The sequence below is a fragment of the Actinia tenebrosa genome, unplaced genomic scaffold (genome assembly GCF_029948245.1).
Source record: "Actinia tenebrosa isolate PJP-AT-01 unplaced genomic scaffold, QUT_ActTen_1.0 PGA_scaffold15__27_contigs__length_11533743, whole genome shotgun sequence".
In the NCBI taxonomy this organism is placed as follows: Eukaryota; Metazoa; Cnidaria; class Anthozoa; order Actiniaria; family Actiniidae; genus Actinia; species Actinia tenebrosa.
In genome coordinates this window covers 1207085-1225900 of record NW_028292575.1, presented here as the reverse complement: position 1 = coordinate 1225900, position 18816 = coordinate 1207085, and the positions used below count along the sequence as shown (strand labels likewise).

The window sequence follows — 18816 nt, the reverse complement described above, 5'->3', positions numbered from 1 at the left end:
TTTCTCATCGATCCTTGACTTTCTAGATCATTAGTAGAATATAGCGAATCCTGTGATAACGATCTTCCGTTATTGAGTGAAGCCTTCAGCATTACTATTAGTAGAATTATGATACCGGTCTTAGACTTAGGAACGACCAACATGTTCAATCTGCAACAAAAAATAATGACAATGTTACAAAAAATATATTATCGAATTTCCCTCTCCAAAGATCCTTGAAGACCTAAACTTAATTAGCAGCTACTGTTTTGAATCAGGAAAGTTCACAAAAGCATCAAAATGTAATCTCGGTTCTTGCATTGTGGTTAGTGCTAAACGATTCGCATCTCTTCTTGTCATAACTACTGAAGACATTTTCCTAGATCGACAAATTAGCCTAGGAACATTTAATGCTTAGCAAAGTAGAGTCCAAAATGCAAGGAGTTCTGCGACTAGCAACTTTGTCATTCAAAATCAAAAACAACAGACAAACATTGATCGTTCAGCGTAACGCATATGATTACCTTGACAAACAATAGTTTTCGAGGAAGTAAAGTGTAAGGGAGCAAATCTTCGGACTTGATTTTCCTGCAACTTCAAAACCGCGTGTTCACTCAATGATCGTATCTCAAAAGCCTCTTATGACTGTTACTAAGTTAAAAATGGGGTGATCGTTTTATAGAGGTTTCAGGCCGCCACTAAGTCTAGCTTGTGATGATCTTAGCACGTTTAAACTACAAGGCGATAGACCTATTGGCAAAGAAACAATAGTTAAGTACTGAGTGTTTTGTTGACAACCAACAATGGCTCCAAATGATTAATGAAAAGAAGCGAATTTAGGGTTTTTGTTTCTTAATAACTGGTTAGATAATATGGCGCCTAGGATGAATATGACGCTCTTCGTTGAGTTACCTCATGTGGCCTCTATACTTTAATCATCTTTAGCTACTAAACACGAACTCATTAAATATGTAATCATAAAATAAACGACCAACTAGACAGCGCCTTGGAGCCAGTAGAGTAAAGACTCACTCATACTTACTTACCAACCTATATAAATTAGTTATAAGATAATTGAGGTAGTCTACAATGTTTGCAAAAATATAGACACTAAAAAAGGGTGGTCTGTAAAAATCCGGACAATATAATAATTGCGCATTCATTTTATCTTAATAATATAAATAAACTTCAGAAACAAAGAAACAAATAGTCAAAATCATGTCAAAAGTATTTGTTTGCTATACACTCAGTCTCTAAACCAAAGGATGTTTGAATACTTTGATATTTGAAGTAACTTGTACAGGAGAAACGAAAACTAATAGCGCTGAAAGCGCAATGCAGCGCTTGGCCTGAGCATCACGACTACTCGTTAACCGGGTTATCTGATCAACAATTAATTTGTGTCTGAAATCTTAAATCCTTGAACACATCTAGATAATTAACACTTAAAGATTATGATACTGTTTAAATTACTTTTTTTTTTTTAATACGAGAAAAGAGGAAATAATGATGCGAATAAATGCTCGACAAATAACCGTTAAAAGAAAAGATGTTTCGAATAAACTGCATTGTTATTTCACTTTTGAAATAGAATTTACGACTTACCAAACTTTGTTATCCACCAGTTTATAACTATTGCAGGAAGAGAAAATTCCAGCGTTTGAAATCACTCTTTGAGCTTTACCACCAAAACTCGGAGCATTTTTAAACCCAAGAGAAAGTTGTGATACATGCCGGTAAGTCAATTCGGTCTCAGCCCTCGCACACCGAAGGGGGCCCATTGAACTTTCAACAGCCATTCAAAATATTTGTCTTTTTCACCCACTATCCGTCCAGTAGAGGATTTTACACTGTATGACTGGCGACGATTTGTCTTTGTTTAGTCATTATCCAAGCGTGGTGTTTCTAGAAGTGCTGAGTTGACCAGTTCCAAGGAAAGCCCTTTATTGCAGGAAGGAAAAGCATCGATGACATCATTACGGATGTTTTGAAGTGGACTGAGTTGTTTATCATGATTGGTTGGCGATATTTTGAGGATCGTACTGCTCTAGCTTGATTCTTTTACGACCTACAGTTGATAATGAGACTCACGATGCTGGATCTCCTTGCGGGCAACTGGACGATGCTATACTCTAAGAGGTAACAATCATACAACGCTAAAACTCAAAAATATTGAATTTAATAAGTATGACTGAAAAGCTACTTTGTTGAACTTCTTTTCCAAGCTTGTATCGTACGTCTTGGAGAGGTCATTTACTCACTGTTAAGGAATTCAGTAAAATACCGCATGAATTTATTTATTCAATTTTTAATCCATCAAAGATGACAATTCCTAAGGAGGCTAAGTAAAGTCTTAATAGACCTAATCTGTTGAAAATCGTCAGACATTCGGCTTAATGAGAATATGATGAGAATATAAGTGTTAGTTAAGAAAATAGTTCTAATACTTGCACGTTACGTGGATGGAAGGATCGGAAGATTAATGTCAGTCATATATCGGTAACGTGGAGGATAGACCTACATGTCAGTTGAGCTTTCTTTCCGTTTTGAAAGAGAGGCCGTCTAGTACGTAGTTGGAAGAAGAAAGAAAACGAGCAGGCAGTCAAGCAGTCAGGCAGTCAGGCACGCGCAGTCATGCAGTCAGAAAGAGGGGTCTACTACATCGCTGGAAGAAAGAAGGAAACGAGAAGGAGTTAGGGAATCTAATAAGCAGGCCAACATGAGACGACCGCCGGTCAGTCGGTCAGTCGGTCAGTCGGTCGGTCAGTCGGTCAGTCGGTCAGTCGGTCGGTCAGTCGGTCAGTCACGGTCAGTCACGGTCAGTCAGCAGCCAGTCAAACAACTGGGTGATAGTCGTACTGTTCTATGGGGTTGGCTTTCTTCCCTCCTTGTTCGTTGCACCAACACTTTTCTGTCTCCACTGAACTTGCCCAGTGCGGAACTCCTGCAATCACAGTTTTTACACGGCTTTTGCATTGCACTTTCAGATTGAATACTACTGCCTTAACTCTGACGTTGTGTGGCATGTGGGTTGAAACTCGGCCCACATACTACACAAGAATTTCCCCCGTCCCGTTAACACTACGACCTTTAATTAGAAATGACTTTATGACTTTAATTCATGAAGGAAACACAATAGAAATCATGACCATGAAGGAGGTTTTATATCTGATATAGATTCGTCTTCATTTGCATAAACTTTAACTTGGATTTTCTCTATCAAACTTGGTTCATTTCGTAAGGACTTCCATACAATATGAGAACATCCATCATGAGTTTTTTAAGCCGTTCAATAAACTCGCAGATCGTGTTTTATCAGGTCTAAGACCACTCGGATACGCCTCGTGTTCATAAATCCTGATAAAATGCTTCTGCTCGTTTATTAGAAAGCCGTTTTTTAATATAATATTAATGCTCTCTTATACTATATCGAGCAGGTGTAAAGTTTGCCTCATATAAGAGCAACAAAAAACCGAGCGCACGAAAACCCAGAGCCAACACTCACAAATTATTAATCAATAAAAATTATTACTGCACTCTATTAGGTGTCAAAACCGATATTCTTGATAGGTGATATTTCCATGGCAACAAGATGAATATACCTTTTTACCTTGGGTGTGATGTTTTCCCATTGAGACCACGTGTTATTCCCTAGAGTATCATTTCTTTGTTTAACGGTTGCACATGACAAGACACATGAATCTTAGTCTCAAGAGTATGACACGTGGCATGAAATGGGGAAACATTACGCCCAAGGTAAATAAAGAGATCCATTCGAACAGTTCAGGAAATATCATATAAAACCACAGGGCTCCCACTCGCCTACGCACAATCAAACGCATTACCTTAACCTAACCTTCTCTTCTCAACATAGTTAAGGTATTTATAACCATCAACATTGTGCCGTTGTGAAGGTCATGAATCCTAATGAAGACGATGTACTTCGTCTTGTATTGATCGAGAACATAACGGCAGGGAAACAAACCCCGCCCACAAACACACATATGATGCAGTTTCCACGTTCAAGCATTAAACTGAGCGACTTCCGGTTCAATTCAAATATTATAGGGACTTACCCTTCCTGTTTTATGTTTTCAAAACTTGTTTAGAAGCGGAAGTTATACTAAAAAGTTTTTAATGCTGAATTTCGTCTTCTTTTTCTGAAATTCAAGTCTAAAATTATACATGCTCAGTGATTATGGTGAATATCGAAGACTCGTGGATCGGTAAATTTTCGCCGATATTCACTTCGCCCTAAGCAAATAATTGTTTAATAGTACAAAGTTCTCGACCAATCAGCGCACTCGATTTTCTATAATTACCTGGATAATGATACTAAATCATTCTAGCATAATTTCCTGGTTGAGTAAAGTTTGAAATGGGAATTTTCCCTAAATATTGCATGAGCTAAAGTATCGAGTTCTTTTTTGCCCTGTTCTAACACAGGGAACCCAAAAGCGAAGGGCTAGGAGGCTCAAGATGGAAAATCAGGAGAAGTAAAAATCAATATAAAAAGCAGTGAAGACTTATTTCATTTCGTCACGAGAAAACACTATTTCAAACAAAATTTCAAACAGCGCCGGTAGACTAGTATATTCTGTCACGCATTATTAATAAGGGATTTCCACCTATGGATTTCCTTTGTTGTAAGAAAGCCAACGAGACACACGCTCTTAGCAACCAAAAGATCCCCAACTGATGGGCATATTTTGAATAAGTGATACTCCGATTACAGATTTTGTAAAGGGAATTAGCATTTTTGCAAATTTTGCAATTTCTTTGACAGTACTAATAAAAAAAGTTCGCAATTTTCTTGATACCGTATTAATATAATTTAAAATTATATCATATACTAGTAAAAAAAAGTTCGCAAATTTATCAACTTTCATAATTTGCGAAGTCTGATACCGTATATATTCTTGGGTTGCACGTGACGTCACACTCACAAACATAATAAATGTCCGTCTCAAGATCTGTTTCCTTCCTTGCGCGCCTTAAAATTGCTGCAAAACTCCGGCAGGTTACAGAAATCCCTTTCTCTTGGATAATAACAGCCTTCCATCAAGCCAGCAGCAGCCTTCGACCAGTACGCCACTTTGGTAGTTGAATTCTTGATCTACTTTCTGCTTCGTAATTCACAATGTAAAGATTATGACGTCACACCTTAGCAACTGGAACCCCTGCTGTTCGCAAGTTTGTTCGGCTGTGGCTCGTTACTACCCCAACTTTGATATGCTAATAAGACATCAACTTCTAGAAAATATACTTACTCAATTTTAAGCACAGCTCAGCGAAGATGGCGATGAAAGAAAACACGATTATTTATCTTGCTTTGCTTTTTCCTTCGCTTTGTAATTTGAACACATCAACAGATGAAGCTATTCCTCTGATTACGGTACAGAAAAACGGGGACGAGGCACATGAGTTTATTCTAAATCCAGACGCCATTTCCATGATGAAACAAGTGTCTTCGCCAGTCAAGATCATTGCAGCTATTGGAGACGCTAGAGTCGGCAAATCTACAGCATTGAACTTTATTCATTACACTCTGAGCAACGTTAGTTCCTCAGCATCTGACACTAAAAATGTCGAAGAAATATTTGTAACGGGAGACACCATGAATCCCGTTACTCATGGCGTTTGGATAGCGAAACCAAATGGAATGAACGATGTCATATTGCTGGACGTGGCAGGGGTGGATCCAGGGTAGTTTACGTGATTTCCGTAAACTACTCAATTTTTTTCAAAGCTACACATTTCTTTCTAAATAATGTCAAAATATGTGTATTACATTATTCTAGAAACTTCTAGAAACAACTCACTTGGTTGTTTTTCAGTTAATTATTAAGGAAAAGTCAAACAAAAATGAGTAATCTCGTCATTTCTGCCGATTTATTACCGATTCCCGCAAAAATTTTCGAGTTTCGGATATCTCCGTCGGTACGCATCGGAATGCTATCGGAAAACGATCGGAAAACAGCCTTTGTCAAATAGAACCTCAGGGGGTGAGCGTGCGTAGTTGTAGAGCTAGGCCGGTGTGACGATCGTAAACTACTCAAAGAATTCTCTGATTGGCTGGAAACGCATTGATTGTTTTGGAAACCACTCAAACCCTTTTCTGATTGGCTATCTACTTTGCAAACTACCTCATAAACTACCAGCAAAACTATAAAAAGCTAGACCTACCCCCGTTGGGTCTCTTTCGTTCTTATGATTAGAGTCATAGACTTGCATTGAACGAAGGAATATTCTACAATGCGTGGCGACCCGATTTGCAGGAGGGAGGACTGTTCTCCTTTCGACATTGGCTTGAATTTTAAAGAAATTGGCTCTTCATCACCACAATAAGCTGGGGTTCATTGAGAGTGTGTGGAAACCAGGTGAGATTTTTGATTTCCCACTGTCAATAGAAAATAGAAAGCCTCGTAAGTTTGTCTTTGAATGGCTTAGAAGATATCCCTGGCTTGCATACTCTAAATATCTCGATGGAGCATTTTGTTTTCCCTGCGTTTTGTTTGGAGTAGAATCTGGTAGAAATGCTCATAAATTAGACAAGTTGTTGAAGTCCCCACTCACATGTTGGACTTCAGCGGCTTCGAGACTTACAAAACACGCCAGCGGTAAATGTGAGATGCACAATTTTGCTGTAATTGCCATGGATAACTTTTTGAAAACAATGAGGCAGCAAGCGGTCCCAGTAGATCAGCAGTTGAATAATATTATTCAACAGCAAATCGATAGAAATAGGACGGTCCTTAAGTCTTTGTTTGAAACGATAATTTTCTGTGGGCGAAACAACATAGCTCTCCGGGGTCAACTCGATGATGACCCAACAAATGCTAGTCTATCAGGAAACTTTCAGGCTCTGCTAGAATTTCGAGTGCAGAGTGGTGATCAAATACTGCAGAATCACCTGGAAACTGCACCCAGAAATGCAACTTACATTTCTAAAACCATCCAGAATCAGATGATAGAAACAGTAGGTTCTTACATTTTAACTAGTTTGTCAAAGGAAATCAGAGACAGTAAGTTTTTCTCTGTTATGGCAGATGAAGCTGCAGACATTTCTAACAAAGAAAATCTTTCTTTAGTGATAAGATTTCTTGATTCAAGAAATATAATTAGAGAAGAATTTATTGGGTTTTCTCTTTGTGATGAGGGAACAACTGGAGCTGCCATCAAAGATAAAATACTTACAGCAGTAGCAGAATTAGGACTTTCTATGGACGACTGCAGAGGCCAGTGTTATGATGGGGCAGGCAATATGGCAGGTTGCTTGAATGGAGTTTCAACACTTATAAGAAATGAATTTGACAAAGCAATTTATGTTCACTGTATGAACCACAGGCTGAATTTGTGTGTTGCTGACACATGCCAACAACCACTTGTTAGAAACATGATGGATACTGTTAAAAGAATTTCTGATTTTTTTAACAATTCACCAAAGAGACAGCAGTATTTGGTCATGAAGGTTAAAGAGATAATGCCTCAAGCTAACCATACTGTTCTGATAAATGTATGCCGAACAAGATGGATCGAAAGAATAGAAGGAATGGACAGAGTTGTAGAACTTCTTCGTCCTGTTGTTGCTACGCTTGAAGACATATCAATGAACAACAATGATCTTGGAACTGGGGACTGGAATCGACCTAGTAGAAATGATGCACAGACCTTACTGAATGCAATAACTTTTTCATTTATTGTTGCTATTGTTGTTGTTGTTAGACACATGTTAGATTTACCCCGAGCTCTCACTGTCAAATTACAAAAGAAAGCAATGGATCTTCTCAAGGCAAAGGATGAACTTGCACTTTTAAAAACAGTCTTAACAGAGATGAGAACTGACATTGATGCCAGGCACAATGCACTCTACCAGGAAGCTGTCACTTTAGCAGGTCAAGTTTCAGTTCAACCAACCATGCCTAGAGTAGCTCAGAGACAAGTTCACAGAGCCAATGCTGCAGCCCGAAACCCTGAAGAATATTATAGGACAAATTTAACTGTAGTTTTTCTAGACCATATAGTCCAACAACTGAACAACAGATTTCAAGATGATGTGTTTGTTTGCTACAGAGCACTTTCAGTTATTCCATCAATTATGCTGGCCACTGGTATTGTTTGGAAGGATAATGTATTAGCCTTTTATGAACATTAAAGGCAGGATATACCTAATTATGCAGGTTTACAAGCAGAACTTATTCTGTGGGAGAGAATGTGGATGAGGAAAGATGATCTAGGAGAGGAAATCCCTGATAGTTTAGAAGGGACACTTGAGCACATTGACAATGTTGCTTATGCTAATATACATACCATACTTCAAATCCTTATAACTATCCCTATGTCATCTGCTTCTTGTGAAAGGTCCATTTCAACCCTCCGTAATCTTAAGAACTACTTAAGAAATACTATGGCTCAAGACAGAATGAATGGACTGGCACTGATGCATTCCCACAGAGACATGGACTTAGATCTTGAGGAAATAATAGATTTATTTGCTACTTTAAATCCTAGACGAATGAGAATGGAGAATATCTTACAGTAATATTTTATATAATATTTTTGGGACCACCACTCCAGTGTTCTTAGAGTACTTGTGAGTTATGTTCCATCTGGATTAATAATTATCTGATTTTTAATCCTTAAACTGATGGGGAACAGTACAGGAACAAGGTGGAATTTTTAAAAACTTATTCTTTTCTGAAATCTATAATATTGTTCACTGGGTTTTAATTAAGCTTGAATGGTCTTTACATATTCTCAACTGAACTCAGCAATGAATTCATCTATAGTGGAACACCTCAATCTAAATAAGGTAATGTATTCATTTTGTATAATTTGCTAGTACATGTAAATTCTAGTACACTGATATTGTGACTGTATGTTCTCTATCTTTCATAAAGTATTCAATTTGCTGCCATGCCACTTTTCCTTTAATAGCATATATTTTGCATTGTACTTTTACATACTAATACTTTTGATGTCATTTTTTTCACATGATGTCCTTTGATGTGCTAGATTCTTCAACTGAGATAAATCTGTACAAGGATCTTGACTGCAGACAGCATGCTATGGTAGATGTATCCTTTTAGGCAGTTTATAACTAATAGGGGTATGGTGGGTTGGGTATAAATTCAGAGTAAACTACTCATGTCCAAACCCTGGATCCACCCCTGAACTTTGATGTTATTCATGAAAGAGTCTCCAAGTAATCACACACTTGAGTTTCTGTATAAAATAGTTCGCCTAAGTGAGGAGGCCTTTGGAACAAAGAAGAGTGAATATTTTCCACGCTTGACAGCGGTTCTACGTGGAGCACTTAAACCACCGCAGGGCTATGAAAACATTGATCAATATATAACCGATGCTTTGATCACAGCAAAGTGGAAGGACGAATCTGATGACCAAAGAGATGCCATAAGAACTCGTTTCCCTAAAGACCACATCACAGTTTTCAACATACCATACGATGCATCAACTCCAAAATACCTCAAAACCCCCAAGCAATTTCTAGGTTCAGAATATCTGGAAAGCATCGAAAACCTAACGCAACACTTATTTGAATTGCCTGAGAAGAAGTCGTTAGGAGGAGCTGTTTTAGATGGACCGGCACTCGCAGAATTGGCCAAGAATCTAGTGAAAGACATGAATGATAAAACTCGTTGGAATGACCTCAATCCAAGTTTTTACTCTCTTTTTGAAGAAAACCTGTGCAGAAAAAGCTATGAGAAATATATCGAACCGCTTTTGCGTCTACGTAAGGCAGAAGATATGGAAACGCAGAAAGACGAAAAACTGATGCTTTTCAAAGAAAATTGTAAATTGCCAAAGTGCATCATCCAGGCCGAAATTGATATTGACAAAGCTATAACACTTCAGAAAGAACGGGAACGGCAGCAAAACGATTTTGTGACCAATCTGAAAATTGTAGTATTAATTGCAGCAGCGGTGGCAATGGTGGCAGTAGTGGCACCAGTAGTAGTAGTACCATTACTCAATCATTTTTTGTCGAGATTTTTAAGCGATGCTCAACTGAAGGAAAACATAACTGTGTTGTATAACTCTGAGTACGAAACTATTGGTCTTCGTGGAGTAGAATGGGTCTGGAACAAAGAAGCAGAGAGGCTAGGACTGAGTGGTAAAGAATCAGGCGTGGTTGCACAGGAAGTAGAGCTGCTCTATCCATGGGCTGTGACCGAAGGGCATGATGGGTACCAACAGGTCAACTATCTTGCTTTGAGGTTGTTGATCTGGACGAAGAAATTCCAACAAAAAGCTGTGAAGACTTGATCAAATACATTTGAAAATGTTGGCTTTAGCGTGGCTTTGAAGATTTTCACCGATAGAACCATAACACTAAGATGCAAGAATAAAGGAATAGAAATCGGATGGGACAAATATTCACGAGGGGAAAAATGAATAGAAATATTAATCTAAAACGGGAAACACTATAGAAGGATAGACACTTTAAAAATTGATTGCATCACTAATTAAAAATTTCGCTTGGAAGGACTTTTAGTGTAGTTGACTAGGTATTAGTGTTATACTAAAAGTAGAATGGCTATGTACTATGTTTTCAATGTTGTTTTTGTAAACATATAAGGCAACCTTCTGCGTGCACATGCACGTGTTTTACTTGGCGTGGTCTATGATTTTGTGTACACCTTTTAAAAAATCACTTTCGCACATGATAGTGATAATGATAACGATAATGACAGTGACAGTGACAGTGACAGTGACAGTGACAGTGACAGTGACAGTGACAGTGACAGTGACAGTGATAGTGATAGTGATAATGATAATGATATGAAAAAAGATAAATACATATTTTACCAGGGTAGGCCCGTCAGCGAAGCTGTTATCAAGGAGCGCCCTGGACAAATAATAAAATACAAATAAATACGAACTAAATAATTTAACTTAACGATATAAAAAATTCTAATTTATATAAGCTTAAAAACGATTTCCAGATGTTAGCTAGTAAAAGGATTTCTAAAATTGTCTAAAATTAGTAGAGGACTAAAAAAAATAAAATCTTAAATATATCCCTCAGTTTATACTTGAATATCAACAGATTTGACCTCTTTAAGAGAGAGTGGCAAATTATTATAAGTTATTCTAACTTTGGGAATTAAAAGGTCATAACCATTGCGTCTAGTGTTTTACCACGGTATTTTCCTGTGGTCTGTTGTTATTCTACGGATCATCTATCAAGGATTCTATCGAGGTACTTCCCCTAAGGGACTTTCCCGAAAGCCACGTTCATGATCAATGATCATGACATCGTTGTCTACGGTTGAATCATCATGAATGTCTTCATGAATTTTCAGTGGGGCATCCAGGGGGGTCGAAGGGGTCCACGGAACCCCCCTTGAAGGTTTGATCTTTTAGGTAATAAAAAATATGTCTTATATAAATTTTGATAGATATTTGCTGTTATAATGTCTAATTTACCTTTAAGTTTCGTTACTAGATAGTAAATTAGGTGATTAGAGCCATTTTTTGTCAAACATCGACTAAACAAAAGAGAATTTAACCCCCCTTTAACTACTTCTTTCACTTCTTCCACGAGAAAAAAATGTATTGAAAAACACAAACGAAATACCTTCTCGGTAGCATACTTTGTTATGGCATCACGCCATGGCCTTACGTTTACCATCAGATCGATTGATCATAAGGGGTTTCCCCATCTGAATCTTATAAGATTCATATTTCTAGGAAATACTGACTCTGCACTCAAAAGCCGGAGCTCAGTCAACCAAGCAAGATGACAGTGAAAGAAAAATCGATTATTTATCTTGCTTTTCTTTCTTCTTTGCTTTGTGTTTTAAATACATCAGCAAATGAAGCTATTCCTCTGATCACGGTGAAGGAAAATACCGAGAACAACAAGGACTACTTTATTCTCAATCCAGACGCCATTTCCATGATCGAACAGCTGTCTTCGCCAGTCAAGATCATTGCAGCTATTGGAGACGCGAGAGTTGGTAAATCTACAGCACTGAACTCTATTCATTACATCCTGAGTAGGCTTGATACCTCGGCATTTCACACTAAAAATGTTGAAGGAATCTTTAAAACGGGAAACACTATGGAAGCCGTGACACGTGGCGTTTGGATTTCGGCCTTAGAAATCCCTGGCAAACATGGAATGGAGAATATCATATTACTGGACGTGGAAGGTACAGATCTCGGGGATGACACAGTCATAGATAAACTCAGTATTTTCACAGCCTTAACATCTTCCTGCTTAACTCTATTTATGAAGGAATTTCCAAGTTCACACATACTTGATTTTCTGTATAAAATAGTTCGTCTAAGTGAGGAAGCCTTTGGCAAGAAGGAAAGCGAACATTTCCCCCAGCTCACAGCAGTTCTCCGGGGAGCTTTGGCACCCCCAGAGAGTTATGATAGCATCGATAGATACATAAAGGATTCCTTGGTCGAACCAAAATGGAAAGACAAGTCAGATGAAAAGCGAAAAGTCATTGGAAAACGCTTTCCAAGAGAAAGTATTTCTGTTTTCGACGTTCCTTTAATTCCTAACCCTCAATATAATTTTCAGAATATCACTGAATTATCAAGGAATGGATATCTGAATGCCATTGAGAATCTTACAGCAAAACTATTAAATTTACCCGAGAAGAAGACTTTGAATGGGGCACTGATGGATGGAGAGACACTCGCAGACCTGGCCCAGAGATTAGTGGATGTGATGAATGACCATCAAAAATGGAGTGACCTTAATCCAAACTTTTACGAACTCTTTGAACAAAAAGTGTGTAGGATAAGCGCAAATAAGCACATTCAACCAGTCCTGCGTCTTTCGTCCCAAAACATAGAGAGACAAAGACATAAAGCTTTCAACAACTTTAAATCAAATTGTAAACTGGAAAAATATGTACTCTATGTGGATGAAGTAATTCAATCCACTCTTGAGGAACGAAGGGAATTGGAGGAAATGATGAGAAGGGAAGACGAAAAGAGACAAAGAGAAAAAGAAGAAGAACGCGAACGGGATAAGACCGTAAAAACTGGTATATTGGGTACTATAATTGGAGGAATCGTTGGAGCTGCTGGATATGCCTTTCTTGCTCCACTACTGAGTGACATACAACTGAAGGAAAACATAACTGTGTTGAATAACTCTGAGTACGAAACTATTGGTCTTCGTGGAGTAGAATGGGTCTGGAACCAAGAAGCAGAGAAGCTGGGACTGAGTGGTAAAGAATCAGGCGTGGTTGCACAGGAAGTAGAGCTGCTTTATCCATGGGCTGTGATCGAAGGGCATGATGGGTACAAACGGGTCAACTACCTTGCGTTAAGGTTGCTAGTCTTGGCAAATAAATGTAATCGAAATTCTCAAATTTAAACGGATTATTTAAATCCCATTAAAGCTAAACTTCAACAAAAAGTCCATTTATATTACCATTGTTTTCATTGCTACGTGCTGATCGATGCAACAGTAGTGATATGAAAGATCAGGCAGCAAACACTGCTGTCAATCAGAGTATGTGAAAGTACTAAACAATTTATTTGACTAAAGGCAGTCTAGATCTATTGCCCGCTTCCCCTGTCGCGCCTGTTGTATCGATCAGCGTGTAGCAATGAAAACTGTGGTAAGAGCTGACAGATCGTTTAGAAGCGCGCTCAGCTCCCCGGTGACTTTTGTTTCGAAGGAAATCATGGATATTTTGTGGCGATGTAGTTTTAACATCTTCAAGTTAGAGTAAGCGTAATTTTTTCATAAATTTTAATTTTCGCTCAATCAGGGATCAATGATAATTAGCTAGAAATTACTTTAAAAATGCAACCTATATGCTTTAAAGCATCCAGGTTAAGATATCTCGATTTATTATTATGTTAGCATAGAATGTGATATGGCAGTGGTATTTTACCTTCATTAAAATATCGCTTTGTCACTCCGCTATTGCTCACTCATATGAATTTTTAATTATTTAGATAATGTAATGACATTTTTATGAAGTGCATGCAAATAAAGTAATCTTTAAACACACAAGAGATCACTACTTAGTGGGATAAGGGATAAATCAAAACTAGAGGGAAGATGCATAAGTGTAGACCTAGTAGAGCAAGTGCACACTCTGTCAATTTGCAGCGTATAGCTAGCGCCAAAAGTCCAATTGTTGTACCCAATCCCTTGGGGGTGGAGGTGAGTGATAGCGTACGTGGCTCTTAATACGGGTCGGTATTTTTGATGCTCGTAAAACCATTACTTTTTACGATAAAAAACAAAACAAATTACGCCAATGATACCTATTAGATTTTCTCTTCCGGAATTCGGTAGTTTTAGCATGAAAATCCAAAATTTTGGAATATCCGGATCTGGTTTTACTACCTGGATCGGACTTTTTCCAGGTGGATTGTGGGATCGTGGAAAAAAATTACTTCGGTATTTCTACTCAAAATCAATGTTAAAAGTTTAACATCACTTGAAGAATTGCTTTGACGCAGTTATTCTATAAAATTTAGGAAAATATGGCTTTCGTGAGAAGTAAATAGCAAAGGTTGCAGTCGTGAGACTTGTGAATTTATTCCGCTTGTTTAAAGATTTCTTTACAGCTTTATCAAACAATAATTAAAAAACGTTAGAAAATACTAAAAAAGAAAAAGAACGGTCGTACAGTTACCATAAATAAATGATAAACGAAAGCCTCCACCCAAACATTCCAGGTTGCTAAGCAAAGCGTAGAACAAACTAAAATAGGTACACAACTAGTTTTAACCAACTGTTTGTGGTAAATAGGGACTTTAAGATTTGCAATATCTGCGACGGCGACGTCTAACGGAAATGTAAATAACTTCCCTTTGGTTTTTCGCTCCTTCAAACTCTGTCTTCCCTGTGGATGAGTTGATTTCACTGACAAGCTTGTGAATGAAATTTCCAATGAACAGAACCCCTAAAGAAAAATTATTTACACTTCTGGTTGACGTCACCGTCGTTGATTTTGCAAATCTTAAAGTCCCTAAATACACATAAGGATGTACCATGCAACCATCGGACATTTGTTAGTACAAAACGTGGAAAACGTTTGAAAGAAAAACGCTCACAAGAGCGCTGGCTCCGTGCGTATTTTATTGGTGGGTTCCCTATGACCACATCTCTTGACCAATCAGAAAGCGAGAGAAATAACATTTTTGGTAAAAAACTGATGTCCGTTTGATAACTGAACTCAATCAAAAATACTGAAAATGTTAGGGAAAGTATATTGACGCCATTTAGAAATACGTAATCAGTGACGTACATGGACATGCACTTCGCGCGCAAATCTACGTCCTGATGCTGACCGTAAGAAACGCAGGCTCCATCAAGCGATTATACATTTAAATTTTATTGATGAATAAAAGAATACAAAAAAGAAAAACTATATAACCTGCATATAGCTAAAGCTAGTCTAGGCAGGTTAAATTCACAGAATATACACGTAGATTTACGAAGATGTCTTTATATGTTAATACTAAATAAATGTTAATATCAGAGTACAAAGAGCTGAATAGGAAATGAAAAGTAGTTCACTGAATAGAAAATGAAAAATAGCTCATTACAGATAGACTTACTTAAAAACATTGAAGATCTCAGTATCATAGCGATTAATATTAAGATCGTTTAATAAAACGGTTTTGATTTCCTTTTGGAAGTTTTTTTTGGATAAATTCCTAATGAAAGGTGGTATTTGATTCCATAGATTATTTAAGTTTCCATAACCAGAAAAAAGAAATCTAGGGTATCAGCAAAAAGGAATTGTCGTTTTAAAATGGATGAAGTGGAAAAGAGAGAAAGAAAGAAAATGAAAAATAAAAATAAAAAGAAATAGAAGGAAATTTTATAACGCTAAAGATTGGGCTACCTGTGTAGTTAGACTCCAGTCCCTCTCTTAATTCTGCCTTCGAGCGCGTAATTCAAAGATTAATGTTTTTGTTGTTTCACATTTGTCAGAGTTTTGAGCTGAAACTGGTCCAGAAATGACTTTTTTCCTGACTACTAGTACTCTTTCTTGACTATTAAACTCAAACTAACATGGTAAGTCATAAGTAATTTTAAAAGAGCTTTGCTTACGAAGATAAAATGAGGTTATTGTTTGAATACTAAAAAATGGCTGATCTGGACGCAACTGGTTTGCTTGACCTGGTGCCTTCATAACAACTTAGCTCCTAATTTATGTGATTATTATTTCAAAATAGCGAAGATCAAGTGCCCCAAGTCAGCTCCTGAAGAGAAAACAGCTAGATAGTAGTGAAGACAATGATGGGCGACGACCAAAACAGGTGATATCACCAACAATGTTAAGGAAAACACTTCAAATAACCCTTTAGAATTTTGTTGTTGTTGTTCCTGATTTCTGGTATCTTTGTCCGATCTTTTCATTATTAGCTCTTCAATATTATACTCAAGGACTAGTTCAAGAAAACAAAAATTTGAGCTGGAAAATGAATTTAATTTGTAGATTTTTTTTAGTTTATTTATTTATATGTTAATTTTTGGTGACTTAGAAAATGAAACTGGATGCTGAACCTCCTTCCAGCCAGTACATCTCACCCTTCAGGAAACCTCTGAAACCCTTAACAGACATGACCAATGGCTGTTCATCTTCATTATCAGCCCATGTGAGTACTCTTTGCAAAATAAGGGGGCTTAGATTGGAAAATATAGTATACTTGCTAGTATGTATGATACTGAACCTGGAAGAGCTGCATGAGACTTGGAAATTATCTAGACTAGTGCATATTAGGCGTTGGCCCACCCACCCCTCCCTCTCTTACAATTACTGTTTTGAGTACATCAGTACATGATTTGAGAAGGAAAAATGCAGATCCAAGGAAAAGGTTTGAAGGTTATGATCCCTTCCCATACTGTAGAAATCAAGCTGTTGATGACAATAATAATGTTGCTATTTCAAGAGGGATAAAAATGTACCTACTGTGAGTAGAAGACTGCCTTTGCTCTAAGAATATCTGCAAAAGGTTAGACCTTTGCTGTGTCTTGAATGTTGATGTAAAATGGCAGTCCCGTCTCTAGATTGTGACTGTCGCACAAGTTGATTTACAATTTTTTGCATTTACAGGAGGCAATCATTCGTGGCATTCTCTCCAAGCCTTTCAAGATTCCAATGTCAAACTATCAAGGTAACTAATACAAGAATAAAACCCATTATTTACATTGTATCATATTACAGTTATTTGGGCCAGCTTTTCTTCATCTAAAAAAATAACCAGTCCTCTACGTGTAGCTAGACTCCTACTCAGCTGCTATTAGTGTCACCACGCAACGCTCACTAGCGGCTACTTAGGGAGGTGAGTGGTACATCATGACACTAATAGCAGCTGCATATAGCAGACTATCCTCTAGCTTGAATAGTCACATTGACTCAGATCATATTTGCTTAATATCAGTCCATTGTAGCTGGTCATGTATAGCGGCCATTATCTTTGATCCCTGGGTTTGAACAATGAAGAATCAGTCATCAGTCAGTCATATATAGTTTCAGTTCAGTTGTACCTCATTTCCGGTTAAGGGTTTGCTCGTAAGGCAAAGATTTGACCGGACAAGTCCCAGTTTTGGCCGGACATTGTCCGATGTCCAACCGTTATTTTAAGCCCTGCTAGTACATGCTTGAGAGAGCTATTATCTATTTAAATTAAACTCAGTGATGTTTGTATCCTTGCTGCTAATTCAGGACTGTCATCAACTCGTGGTCTTGGGATCAGGAGAAAGGGTCCAAGACGGTCCCTTCATGACCCATACGAGGAAGATGCCCTTGTATTGTATGAACCTCCTGCATTATCAGCACATGAACAATTAGCAGTAGACCTGTAAGTCAACAGCATTTCAACTTATGGAGGCACCCGGTGGGGGGGGGGGGGGGGGGGGGGGGGGGGGGGGGGCATTGGAGGGGCGGGGACTTAAGCCCCCCAATAATATTTCATGATAGACAATGCATTGGAGTCCTTAATCTCAAACCCCAGATATCTCAGCATACACTTTAATTACATATCTCAAACTTGACTCAGTTTTCCTCACTCACTCACTGGATATCTGGAACATTTTCCTCTGGTGCCCACATAATGTTTGACATGTTTGTCAATTTTATATTATAATAATAATGAAATGGATGAATGACGAAAAGAACAAGACTAAATGAAGCCCTATTCTTAATTTTTCAGAGAAAAACAAGATGTACATGGTAACTAACTTGATAAATTGGTTTTGTTACTGCTTATCACTGACAAACAATGAATTATAATAATTTACTAAAGCCTGTTCATGTCTAAATCGAAAAATATATACTTATTACAATTATTATTTTCAGTTGTCGTTGATCCACTTCTGGGCAAAAAATTAAGACCTCATCAGAGAGAGGTAAATATCAGCATAAATGTATATTAGGTAAGCTGAAGATGGTATTGATAATAATTATTCAATTTGTTCATTTGTTTTTAATTGTAGGGTGTCAAGTTTTTGTATGACTGCGTGACAGGAACCAAGATAGAGGGCAGCTATGGATGCATCATGGCTGATGAAATGGTAGGTTGAGTGATTGATTGATTTACAATTAAAAAAAGGTTGCTTCTTCACTATAGTGATTTTCAAGGTCCTGTAAAAACCAATAATATAACAAAATTGATACATTGTAAAAATAATGCTGTCACGACAGTCAACATTCGTCTATGATCATTTCTCAGCTTTCATCTGTCACAGTTCTACCTTTAGTTAATTAATAAGTTTAAGTTTCGACTGACATTCGCAACTCATTCATTTGTCTATTACCAATATTCATTGCTATGTAATGTCGGCGTGAAACAAAATTCATGAAACAAAGG

The 18816-nt window shown here is 37.6% G+C and overlaps 4 protein-coding genes across 5 annotated transcripts in view; all 4 read left to right on the top strand.

Moving 5' to 3' along the window:
• Nucleotides 1-1610: 1610 nt before the first annotated feature.
• LOC116298526 (DNA repair and recombination protein RAD54-like) overlaps nt 1611-18816 on the top strand; it is a 26673-nt gene continuing 9467 nt past the window's right edge. Inside the window, exons 1-9 of one of the 2 annotated variants that reach the window (XM_089030237.1) lie at nt 1611-2118; nt 15935-16018; nt 16180-16263; nt 16489-16602; nt 17061-17121; nt 17673-17808; nt 18160-18179; nt 18306-18355; nt 18443-18520. In XM_089030237.1, the coding sequence (XP_088886363.1) occupies nt 16016-16018; nt 16180-16263; nt 16489-16602; nt 17061-17121; nt 17673-17808; nt 18160-18179; nt 18306-18355; nt 18443-18520 (546 nt within the window). In that variant the 5' untranslated portion in view covers nt 1611-2118; nt 15935-16015. Of the gene's footprint in view, nt 2119-5886; nt 6360-15934; nt 16019-16179; nt 16264-16488; nt 16603-17060; nt 17122-17672; nt 17809-18159; nt 18180-18305; nt 18356-18442; nt 18521-18816 lie in introns of those variants that run through there. The other variant, XM_089030236.1, reaches the window with a different exon arrangement.
• Nucleotides 5216-10611, top strand: LOC116298501 (uncharacterized). The gene is made up of 3 exons (XM_089030608.1): nt 5216-5685; nt 8137-8517; nt 9156-10611. The coding sequence occupies exons 1-3, from the start codon at nt 5276-5278 to the stop codon at nt 10264-10266; spliced, it is 1902 nt and encodes a 633-aa protein (XP_088886734.1). The 5' UTR covers nt 5216-5275; the 3' UTR covers nt 10267-10611.
• LOC148910796 (52 kDa repressor of the inhibitor of the protein kinase-like) lies at nt 6353-8260 on the top strand. Its single transcript, XM_089030247.1, has one exon. It carries the CDS (start codon nt 6611-6613, stop codon nt 8132-8134), a length of 1524 nt encoding a protein of 507 aa, XP_088886373.1. The 5' UTR covers nt 6353-6610; the 3' UTR covers nt 8135-8260.
• Nucleotides 11145-15627, top strand: LOC116298522 (uncharacterized). Its single transcript, XM_031707019.2, has one exon. It carries the CDS (start codon nt 11744-11746, stop codon nt 13346-13348), a length of 1605 nt encoding a protein of 534 aa, XP_031562879.1. The 5' UTR covers nt 11145-11743; the 3' UTR covers nt 13349-15627.